Raw genomic sequence first — 12,595 nt, 5'->3', positions numbered from 1 at the left:
ATTAGTCTTGATTGAAACTTTATCACACAATTCAGTATCTATTTATACATTATATGTGTTAAATTCGACATTAGAGAATGTAAAATAAAATAATGAAATATAATCTTAAAATAATTAAACATAATTTTTCTTAAAAGTTTTTTCCATTTTTATTATAAATTTTCAGAAACATTCTAATAATCGCATTATAAAAATACAGTTATGATAAATATGCAATGCATGACTCGGAAATAATTATCTGCAAGCAAAAAAGCTAAATGACATTCGGCGCAATGTGGAACGTATTCTACTTTAAAAATTAATCAATCACAATTGACGTATGAAAATAGAAAACAGAGTCAATCTTTGGATTTTTTTTTTATATCGATAAAGATATTATTAAGTCAATGAATCAACATTTTTGCTTTCCAAAGATTCAAAAAGGAACTTAAAAAATAGATACAATTCGCCATCAAGATGACAGATGTATCGATCGGTTATAATTTGTAATGCATTCAATTCATATCAACGTTTTAATTATCATTATTATTTCAAGTAAATAGATTATGAGTATAGTATTCGCCATAATGGCTATTCCTGTTTCCGTGTAACGTAGAGTTTACAATACAAGCATTATCGAGTTTTCTCATCAAACTCGACTGAATAGGGCTGTCTTCTCATCAAGCTCCGTTGAAAGATCATTCTGGTAACACGTGCTTGCGTTTGGCAGCGATGAGGGACCATGAATACCGCGTGATTTCTGATGAAATTGCATCCGGCTGCGATATATCTGGACGATCGACCGATATCCTGTCCGAGAACGTGCGCGATAAACGGCTGCGAAGGAATCCTGGAATTCCTGGATCTCGCCCAAACCGATCAGAGACCGAACAATTTCGTTAAAGACAAGCCGAAATAAAACTGAAAAGAATGCGGTAAAAGAGCATAACTATGGGACGTAAATCGTTCTGCGTCGCTCAAAAAAAATATTTATTAAAAAAAAAATAAAAAAAATTAGTAAAAATGTAAATTTTCATTTTGAAATTCAAGAACTGGTTTATATTATTAATGCTAACAAGACCGAGATTCTCTCGTTTATGATACATTTTTGCGTATAACGAAAAAAATAGCGAAAATACGATAAGCGTACCGGTTTTAATAACTTTTAATTATTATTTCATATTGGAGAGAAAACTTCGAATAGAAAAATTTACAGAAAGATAAAAAGATAAAAAGGAATTATAAAAAAAATATACATATATATCTCAACCAATCTAATATCGGCTATGCAAGGACGAGACGTACGTGAGAGACGAGGTAAGAGAGCTCATTGGGACCGCGTTGATCATGTAACCGCGGGAATAAGGGATAAAGCGCACAAACGTCGTGCCCTCAGGCCCCGTCTCCATGGTTACCATGAACTCAATATCCGCGTCGCCTGAGGGTTTCACCAGCCCGAGGCTGTCATCCCTCGAATCCACCCGGCGAAACGTTCTTCTCTCTTGCCCTCTCTCTCTCATCCTTTCTCTCTTCCGCCGCCTTTCCGCGCCTCGTCTCCTTCTCTGCCTCTCACACCGAGCTGATTATATTCCATTTCTGGATCGCCCTGGCCACCTTAATACCGGAGTTCTCCGATATATACGACACGCGAGGCCAGAGGCTACGCGAAAGACAGGCTTGAAATTCGAGAATATCCACGAACCGACTTCTACCGTCATTGTCCATCTGAAAAAAGAAACTGAGAAGCCGCGGGCCGATACTTCATAACACATCTGGTATTTTATGCCAGGTTCCTTTCAGGTTTCTTTCATCTTGTTCTCATTGAAGATGCAAAATCAACTCGATGTTAGCTACACATGATGAAGAACTCTTGTACGTTGTTTAAATTGATAGATAACAAATTAGTAATGCGGTAAATGATCTTATCAGATCTTATTTATACAAGTTAAAATGAAAATTGTTAAAAACACAATAAGAGAAAATCGTATTAAATTGCAAAATTCTCATTATTGCTTTCAAATTGCATTCATTTTTTTAAAATTTTGTCTACAATTTCTCTAAAATTTTATTTTTGCTTCACAATAAAACTATTTCTTTTCCGCATTCTGTTGATTATGAATAAATAATTGTCATTGTCATTACATATTGCTCGCTTCTATTTAGATTAAAATATCATAGAAAGAGAAATGTTTTGAAATGATGGTTCATTTATTTTGATAGAAAAGTTAATAAAATCCTTTGAAAATTATGACACACTAATGCAATTTTTAATATAAAAAATAAATTATTTATTTATGTAAATCACTAGAAAACGAATATTCCAAAATGGAAAAAATGTTCGGATAGTCAAAAGAAATCATACGGACTTTATGAATGTACCCGTGCCAGATATGTGTCAATATTACAAGTAGCAAAATCCACAGTTGTATATAGATATTATTAAAAATATTCTAAAAATATTTAAAAAATTACATTTAAGAGAAATTAAATTATTAATTTAACAATTAAACATAATTAAGATTTATATAAAATATTATAGTAATCAATTATTTTCATCATTAAAATTTTTTCAGAAAATCAATTCAATATAAAAGCTTTTGTAATAAAAAAATATAAAAAAAGAAAAATTTTATTCTTATTAAATATTTTAATAGATTATAAAACTAAAGATAATATCTAGAAAATGAAGACATGTGGTTTGCATTTCGACGAGTTTGTTTTATATTTTATTATTTCACGCTTACTGCTTACCCAGTACAATTTATAAAAATATCATAATGTACCAAAATTGTAATGTACTGTTAGTTTTTTATATTCTTCTATTTATAGATATATTAATATTCCAACTATTGGCAGTAAAGAGAACGTTATGATTTATGTATGTTTTACGTTTTACTTCAAGTTCATAAAAAATAGTATAATAATTGCAAAGAGGAACGATATAGCTAAGTGAAGTTTTCTTTTATACGCGACGTGCCCAGCAAAGATTGGTACATAATGATGATTTCGAACGCTTCCCAAATAATGCAGTTATTAAAAACGACTTATTTACAGAAGATATACACATTGCCATTATTTCTGTCACGATAGATCGTTTAAATATTAATTAAACAGATCAGATGGACACTCTTTTTGGCTCAAATCTGGTTCAGCATAAATGCGTAAATTTTCGCAATAATTCTTTCAAAAATGATTAAATCTATTGCAATGACAGAAAAAGTAATAAATTGAAATACTTATATACATATACGTACGTCAATTATGTCGCCTCCAATTATCCCTCCCATATTAACACTTCAGACGTATGAAATTCTATATATCTGATATCATTTTCTCAATTACATAAATTTTGTGCTATAATACACATTACAATTCATATATGTCCAAATATTCTTCCTACACATTATGTTCCTTCAGTCTTTTTTTATGTAAAACCATCAAGTAATTGAAGCTATTACGTACTGCATATAATAATAATTAACAATGATGACTGTTCCATGCATCCATTCATTATTCTGATTACTGATATTTGAAAGCTAAAAGATGTTATCATACGTCGGAATATATTATAATAGAATTATTATTTTATTGTGCCTCATCATTCAAATAGGAAATTGCTAAAGTAATAAATATTAATGTTGATGTAAATTATTCGATATTGAGCATAGAATTATGTAAACATTATATACCAAATAATCTAATCAACATTTAAATATGGATTAGTAATAAAGGTGACATACTGCTACTTTGTAATAGGCATTTCAAAGATTGGCAGTACTCGAAAGTATCTCAAAATTTTTTTCAATATAATTAATAATATAAATTTTGATAATGTAAATCGTTATATCAAAAATTGATATAATGGAAGAAGCACAAAGTAAAATATCTTAATAAAGAAATTATTGGAGAATACGAAAGATTAATTAAGAGTACTGTAAAAATATAATTGACACGAGAAAAACATATATTAAAAATGTGCCTATATATTGCACAAATAATTTCACAATATGATGAAAATGATACAACATATAAATGAAGGTTAATCAAAATACATACATGTTAGATTTTTCTGATCGCGTTGAAAGAATATACTGAACACATAAATGATATAATATAAACCGACATAATGAAAAAATTAATGAATGTTTTAAGCATTGTTCTCTATGATCTCAGGCACCCACATACACGTTTGTGGCTACTTTTTACATATAAATCAGGTACTCGCTTTTAATTTGTCTTAATTGATTATGCAAAGTATTTCTGCAAAAGTTTATTGGTAGCATAGCAGAATCCGCACGAAAATTCCGAGAAGGAAATATAAATAATTAAATTAACGTCAATCAAAAAAATATTGGTTATTCTTAGTTTTGTAAATATTTCTTTAATAAAAAATGTAACAGCTAATTTTTTTTATAAACACTGAAAATGTTGATTGCAATATACAACATAATATACTGATAACAATTCCAACTTCCGGTGGAGAGTAGCTATATTCTGTTGTACCAACATTGAAATTATCACTATTTAGTAATTATGTGTAAGATATTGTACAAATTATTCCATACTTTTTGGACAGTGTGCTCGTTATTATTACATTACAGTTTGCAAAAATACGATTTACTATTATAACAAAACCTGCTTATTTTACACTAGCGCTACAGTGTCCAAAAGTATAGGTCAAGTATTACAATGCAGCGAATCCCTATACGTAATGACAATGTACACTCATTCACTTTTAATATATTCACTCACCCATATAACAATTTCTATATGGTTACACACAGCGTTCCCTTTCTCTCTTTCTTTCTCTCGCCAAAGGACTATATAGAGACTAATCACAAGACATGTGCTCATACACATCACTCCTTTCATCGATGCGATTTTGTGTTGAAAAATAAAGAACGATCTATTATATTACATTTAAAAAACGTATACTACATTTAAAAAATGTTCAGTCATTTACAATAGGGAAGCTTAGTATCGACATGGTGGAAACAATTTTACCTTCAACTGTACGCGGAATCCCAAGCCAATTCCCAATAGGTTTCATCGCAGTAATATAGCAATTCTCAATAACTTACTATACATTGCAACGTAGAATAACGTCGCACGATCCATGGAGGCCAGCTCATACAAGACCATGCAGATAGAGCGCCAGATTTCGGGCGGATCACTGAAGTTCCTGCCCTTCACAGTGCATCACTTCAAGTACGATTTATATAGTGTTGTGCTTCTACACGTTTCTTTCTCTTGTTCGAGAAGAAATACCAAATCTCTGAAGTTTACTCTTTTCAAACGTGGTCTCATTGGCATTTGTCTATTTAATCCACTCGCTGATGCATTTGTGCCAGGAGTGCTATTGGTCGACCCTGCCACATCGAGTTTAGGCTTCTTACGTGGGCCAATGGCTTGCAAAGCTGTTAAATTCGCTTCTCTTTGTCTCAATTCTTCCATTTCTGCACGTTGCATCTAAAATATTTTGTTCATTTCAAATAAATTGTAATATTGAATATTAACATTTATGTAAACATCAGATATATAAATCTATAGTAGAAAATTATAAATATTTGTATATTACCTCTTTGGCCTTAGCCTTTAATTTTGCTTGTTCTGGATCCTCTGTTTTCGCACGACTCTTTGCAGCACGTAAAAGTAATTCTCGTTCTTGTTCTTCATGTTTTCTACGTTCAACTCTATCTAAATCTTCTAAAAATTTTAATTGCGCTCTTACATCTTGTGTTACTTCATATCTAGGATCAACCTGTAAATAATCAAAGAGAAAGAATATTAGAAAAATAAACTCAAAATATTTACAACTCAAGATAATAAGTTTAATTGATATGTTTCATGTCTATATAAATAAAGAATATAAAAAATGAAGTTAAATGATATATTTCTCTCAAATCTTACTTTTATAAGGTCTATCCTATGTTCCGTGATGACTGCTAACTTTTCTACTATATTTTTTAACCTCTCTTGAACAGCGTGGGAGATTAATGCTGCTACTTCTTGGTTGGGTTCTTCTAATCCATGATTGGATGCTAAAACAACATATTCTTAGAACTAATTCATATATTTAGATGATAGCCATAAGCAGTCTTTAAGTGACAAGAAGATTCGGAACAGAAACAAATATTGATAACGAATCGTAGTCATGCAGATTAAATGTTACGAGTAGTAAACGAAGAATTTTGAGTTCCAGCCCGATCGGTTCTATTAATTTTTTGTCTTACAAATTCTATTTCACAAGAGATGAATTTCGTATTTGAAAGTAGTAAAAAGAAAAATAAAATTACCAATTTGTTTAATTCTTTGTTGTAATGGTGTCATGTGCAAAAATAGTTCATCTTTACAGGATCGTATCTGGGTACCAACAAATTCTGTAGAACCGAGTATTCTTTGAGATTCTTCTGCAAGATTAACACCGCCCATAGCTGCTACATCATTTATGTCATCATCCGCCCTAAATAAATTAAATATTTTTGTATTATATACTTATAACAAAAACTAAAAAATAAACTAATGAATAAAATGCAAAAATTAGTGCACAAAACATAAGAAACTCTTTTTGAAGTATCATTAATAAAGATTATTGTAATATTGTAATATTCAAAGATCATTAGCGCACTAATTTCCACGTCTGATTCTCATTAATCTTTTTTATTAATTTTTAATTTTTATTTCTAATATCGAGAATCTTTTGTAATAATAATTACGATATGCATTATCACGATATGCATTATCTTTATATCAATATTTCTTTATTTGTTTCATTTATCCACTAATTTACTTATAAAGTTAATTATACTATCTTTAAGCAATAAAACATACGTGTATCCTGCTGATGAAAACGTCTTTTTCTCTTTCTCCTTTGCAGCCGGTTTTTGAACAAGAGAAGGCACTACGGCTTTATTAACAGTAGTAGTTGTATTGAGTGTTTTGCCTTGTGTAGTGGTAATTGTTTTTACAACCGTGGTTGTGACTGTGGGTGGTTTTTGCACAACAGGGGCAGTGGGGCGAATTCCAGTTACTGCTACTGTCGATTTCACAGTATATGCCGCGGTAGGACTACGAACCACCGTCGTTACTGGTCGAACCTAAAGTATATCATTTTTATCGTACATTCCACTGAAGATAAAAGTTACAAAAAACTTGAATAATACTTTTAATATGTTATTAAAACAATTTTTTAATTTTGTCATTAATTTCATTATCTAATTAATAAAAACATTAAATATTAATAAAAAAATAACAATTGTTTGTATAACAAATATATATAATAAAAATTGCTGTTTGATTTAATAATTGTTGTGTGTGTTGTATATAGATATAATATATATTGAACTTAAAAAGATAAATAATAATCTTACCAGTCTCTGTGGGATAGATTGAGCAGACCGCGGAATTGTTGTTGTAACTACTGCAGCTGCCGTTACTGCTGTTGGAAGCGGTGTCATTACTCTCACTTGTGTTGTTGCTGTTGCAGTTGCTGCAACAGTTACAGGAACAGTTGCAGCCACTGCTACTGCAGGTCTGAATTGTGTTTGCTGCAATATATAATAATATACTTTCAATATATAATAACATATAATTATAAATTGAAAAATAAAATAATCTTATAACAATTTCACACAATTATTTATATTTATATTATAAATATTATCCAAAATTAGATTATAAATAGATTATACAGAATAAGACAAATAAAGCATGTTATCTAAAAATATCTCAGAAAATATTAATTTAAAAACAAATATTTAAATTTTGCTCATTAAAATCTAAATTCTTTTTTTTAAGTCTCTAGATAATCTCTGTAAGACTGTATATTTCTTAAAATTATTATATTTTTATTTCTTTTACCTGTGTGACAGTTGGAACAGCCGAAGCTATAGAAAAAACAACATTAGCTGGAGGAGGTTTTATTCCTTCTATGACCAATTCCTTGGTAACAAGTGACTGTCGTAAAAGAGGTAAACTTTTCTTTAAGAATCCGATGAGACATGGTTGTGGTGAAGCATTTAATAATTTTTCGAGTCTGTCACAAAACTCTTCTGGCTCGACTTTAGTATCAATCAATTCTTGAATCAAAGTTCGGACATTACGTTCCACTGCTTTAGGCTCTCGACTAGATAATTCTAATAAATTCGCTAAGAATTTACGGCACTTTTCTTTGGTATTATCAGTAGTCTGACGCTAAAAAAAAGAGAGAGATACCATTATTTAAACATGCTATATAAAACTAAATCATTGTATTATATGTAGAATGGAATTTTATATGAAATATATATATACCGGTGTTGATGTTTGAACTGTTTGAACAGTGGTAGCCGTTGGTGCAGAAGTAGTTGTAGGTGCTGTAGTCACTGTTCCTGGAGTCGTAGTAGAAGTAGTAATAGTAGGAGCAACAGTCTGCAGCAATACAATATTTTTACAATATACATTAGTGCCACAGAGATATTAAAATTAAAATCCATAAATTACAGAACTAACTTTATATGCTCAAATGATTGATTAACAAAAAATTTGCATGCAAAAATAATAATAATAACCCATAAATAACAACAAAATAAATTTAATTATAAAAGAATTATAATAATAAAAATAAACTTTACAATGGGATAAATTGTTAATAGAATTGTTGACAATCTTTATAGCATATATTTCCTACTTTTTCTCATACAATATATAATATTTTCTCATACAATAATTAATGTAATTTTGAAATTACACATCAATTAAAAGTCATTCATTTTATATATATTTATATAACAATAAAAAATGTGAATTAAAAAAGTTTTTTTAAAAGTATAAAATTATTATCTATTTTCATTATTTATTACATGCAACTAGAACTTTGGAAAATTCTATATTACTACATTCCTGATAAATTACAAATTGCATCTATTTCTCCAACATGCATGCCAAGATTCAGACATAAACAAGTTCTATAAAAAAATTTTAACTCATAGCTATTGCAGATAACCATTAACACATAAGTTCTTATAATTTCATATAAGTTAATAATTTGCATTAATAAATAGACATTTTTATATTAAAACATATAACAGTATTTATAACTATAATTAAATCACTATACATATAACTAATTCATTAGAACGTATTCTTTAGACGCACTTGTACCTTGTACAGACTCATATTTCACAATTTTTTATAATTGTAGGCATTATTATGAAATATATTATTGAAATAATATATACCAAAAATATTCATTGATCGTTTCACTTCAATAGCTTGCTTAATAATATACAGCTCCTATCTAATTTCAACTCATCAAAAAATATATAAAGTTTTTTCAAAAATAACTGTGCAATATGCCAATTTGTAATTAAATTGCGTTATTATATATCATTATTCAGAATAATATGTATTAGAAAAAGAAAGAGAGAAAAAGAGACAGAGTCTTTTAAAATCTTTCTATTGTTGTGATCTCTCTATAATAATTGAAAAATAGATTTTTATAGCTCTATATATATATATATATATATATATATATATATAATAATTTCATTTAAATTTTGAATAATATAATCATATGTTTATATCAGTACAAAAAATAAAGTTCCGAAAAAATATGTGTATATACATATATATGTATAAGTACATGTATATGTGTATATACACATACACACACGCACACACACACACACCGCGCGCGCGCGCGCGCGCGGTGTGTGTGGTATAAAGAATATAGGAATGAATATAAAAGATAAATGTTCTAAAAGATTTTGTATTTTTAAAATAATTTATCTTTTATCTAGCATAACACTTCCTACATAACACCTTTAACCAAATAAATCATGCAATTAAATCTGATAGAGACATTGGACTTTAATGCGTTTACTGCACTCCATAAAACTCAAGGCATACTACTAGAGAGATGCATCCCAAAAGTAAGCTAATAATGAGATGTTATCAATTATGCTATTTAAAATTTTTAGAATAAATGGATGAAATATGTGGATTAAAATTATAATAAAAAATTTATCAAAAATTAATGGCACATAATAAGTTACTCATACAACTTTTGCATTCAGAATAGATAAAAATTATAAAAATTATAATGCTTCTATGTACAGTGCGTTAAATATAATAATGTACGAAATGTTTGCAAACAATCAATAAATAAAGAGGAATAATAAAAATTTCAGATCGTAATAAAATTTTAAATTATTGGACAAAATCCAAATTATATAAACGTAATATATATTGGCTTACTGATAACACCATTCCACAGAAAACAAAGTCACAAACTAATAATATATCTACAGTAGCACTACAACGAGTCTTGTAAGAGGTATAAAAGTGCGTCACCTGAACAGATTTTCTTAGGGTGGCGAGTGGTGGGCCAGTGAACTGAGTATTCAGCCTACTTACAGTCGGCACTGAAGTTAGGCGATAAGTAGTGCCTGGTGATGGTGCAGCAACTACTGCATTGCCAGTTATACTATTCGGTGTAACTGCAGTACCAGTGGGAGTACCCGCAGTTGGTGCTGGACCCACCCTCAACAACTGATACTGTCCATTCTCTGTTTTTAACAACAGATGACCTTGAGTACCAGGTTGAAGGCCATGAAGTGCCTGTAAGGTTATCTAAAAAGCAAATAATGATCATTAGTAAGTTTCATCGTTTTTTTATATTTTACCTTTAATTATAAGTAAATAAATAAAAAATAATTGTTAGATAAATAAATTATAATTATATATTAGTGAATAAAAGCAAAGCAAAACAAATATTTCATATATATATTTCTAAAAAATTTTTAAATTTTTAAAATAAAATATATATTTTAAATTTATTTAATTAAGCTAAAAAATATAAGTATGCAATTAAATATATAAGAGTAAATTGTAATATTTTTTATTTTGTATATACTAGGTAAAAAAAAGTATCTTATTCATCATAACAAGAAATACTAAATGGAACGCCTTACTCCTGGACCTCCAGCTCTAGCTCCAACCAATTGGTGTTGCCCAATCACCACTCTTGGTGTAACTTGCTTAGTGGCTTGTTGCCCTGTTACTGGCGTAGCGGGACGCATCGTATTTACATTGAGGATTTGAACATTGCTGGGTACTATTGTCGAAGTAACTCCAGCTTTAGCTTGTAATGCCGTGCTGACTGCATTGCCAGCCACCGAGACCGGAACAGACATTGGAACTGAAACCATGCCACCAGGTGCTACACTAGTCTTAATCACTAAAGCTGCCCCTGTCGGCTTATTCACTGCGGTCACCGTTTGGCTGGCTGCCTGACTGACAGAACCGACATTGGTAACAACGTTCGATGTGGTCTGAAGCACTGCCGGTGACGTTATACCTAAAGTACCGTTCGCTAACTGCCCGACAGTTTGAGCGGGAAACGTAAGTTTATTATTCACATTTGCCACCCCCGTGGTGGCTATCACTTGCCCGACTGTGGGATAGATGATCTTGACTGGCTCGTGCGTCTTGGTCAAGCTCGGTATATGTGTAGTCTGATTACTAGACACTTGGTTGGTCGTTACTTGATTGATATAAGTAGCGGGAGATATCCCTGGCGGTTGCGTGTGCTGCTGCTGTTGCTGTTGCGGTGGTTGCTGCTGCTGTTGCTGCTGCTGCGTGGTGATTACCTGTGGCGCCACTGTGTTCGAGGTAACCACGTTCACGGGCAGCAGGGTGCTGGTGGTGATCGACTTGGTGACTTCCTGAGTCATTAGACTGTTCACAGTAGTCGCGTTGCCGCCGTTCGAGACCCCATGTTTCTGTGGCTGCACCGCGGTGATGGTGCCCCCGTTGGAAATGCCGCTGTTCACCTGGTGATTCTGCTGGCTGACCGATGCGGTATTCACTTGATGGCCGGCGACGGTCGGCGTGGACGTCACAAGCTGCGTCTCGAGGGAGCCTACTATCGCGTTCACTGCGGATTCATCGACATCCGTGCTCAGAGCTTCCTCCAGAAACTTAGCTGACGCCATTTTCTTCCAAGCTCCAACTGTAAACTGATCTGCGCATGCGCCTGTCGTAAATTGCTCCCATAGTGCCTTGCCCCCCACCCCACCCCCACCTAGCGCGGCGGAAAATCGTACGCAATGAGTGCTACGTTTACCGTCGGGCGGTACGTCCGACGCCAATCACATTTCCTTGGCATCTCGCGTGACGCCGTACTTCGCCCGATCCTCGACGCGCTCACGATGCTCACGTTGCATCCGCACACTTCGCGCATACACGAAGAAACTCGCGGCGTGCCGCATATGCTGTTCACGTTCACGCACCGCGAGTCGCGTTATGGCCGCTCGGCGGCGCGCACGCAACACGTCACCCGCCAAAATGGCCTTCGAAGCGCGCAATCGACACGCGGTTCACGCACACCCTGCGTATGCGTCGATACCCGCCACACGATAGTCATGATTATCACACGCACGCACCACGTGACGTCGCGCAAGGGACAAAGGAAAAAGAAAACTTTCTCGAAAAGTCTCGATCATCACATCATCATTTAACGGGATGATTCAATGGCACCTTTTCGTATTTGCTTGAAAAAGAAGAGTACGCGTTCCAAAAGCCAATGTTTTTTTCGCGTTAACGTAATCTCACTCTCTTGAAATCGCGGCTGTTT

The 12,595-nt window shown here is 32.3% G+C and overlaps 1 protein-coding gene across 2 annotated transcripts; it reads right to left on the bottom strand.

Annotated features, from left to right (window-relative positions):
• Positions 1–2,676: 2,676 nt before the first annotated feature.
• On the bottom strand, positions 2,677–12,533 carry LOC105430276 (TBP-associated factor 4). 2 transcript variants are annotated; one of them, XM_011643764.3, is made up of 10 exons: positions 10,932–12,533; positions 10,312–10,590; positions 8,272–8,388; positions 7,840–8,172; positions 7,350–7,526; positions 6,811–7,076; positions 6,276–6,442; positions 5,890–6,020; positions 5,558–5,740; positions 2,677–5,448 (listed from the first exon to the last, which is right to left on the bottom strand). In XM_011643764.3, exons 1-10 carry the CDS (start codon positions 11,952–11,954, stop codon positions 5,179–5,181), a joined length of 2,946 nt encoding a protein of 981 aa, XP_011642066.2. In that variant the 5' UTR covers positions 11,955–12,533; the 3' UTR covers positions 2,677–5,178. The 2 variants fall into 2 exon arrangements, with proteins under 2 accessions (XP_011642066.2, XP_011642067.2); XM_011643765.3 differs by having other exon boundaries at positions 10,375–10,590.
• Positions 12,534–12,595: the final 62 nt, after the last annotated feature.

This window comes from Pogonomyrmex barbatus, unplaced genomic scaffold (assembly GCF_055798465.1).
Source record: "Pogonomyrmex barbatus isolate J1 unplaced genomic scaffold, ASM5579846v1 scaffold2, whole genome shotgun sequence".
NCBI classification, from domain to species: domain Eukaryota; kingdom Metazoa; phylum Arthropoda; class Insecta; order Hymenoptera; family Formicidae; genus Pogonomyrmex; species Pogonomyrmex barbatus.
Note: the sequence above shows the minus strand (reverse complement) of the source record. Positions and strands in the feature narration are given on the sequence as shown.

Excerpts from the sequence above, each read along its gene's own strand:
- LOC105430276 (XM_011643764.3), bottom strand. The coding sequence starts at position 11,954 with ATGGCGTCAGCTAAGTTTCTGGAGGAAGCTCTGAGCACGGATGTCGAT. Across the intron at positions 7,077-7,349 it reads AATCTATCCCACAGAGACTG|GTTCGACCAGTAACGACGGT; the intron begins GTAAGATTATTA and ends GATATACTTTAG. Across the intron at positions 5,741-5,889 it reads ATAGGATAGACCTTATAAAA|GTTGATCCTAGATATGAAGT; the intron begins GTAAGATTTGAG and ends GATTATTTACAG.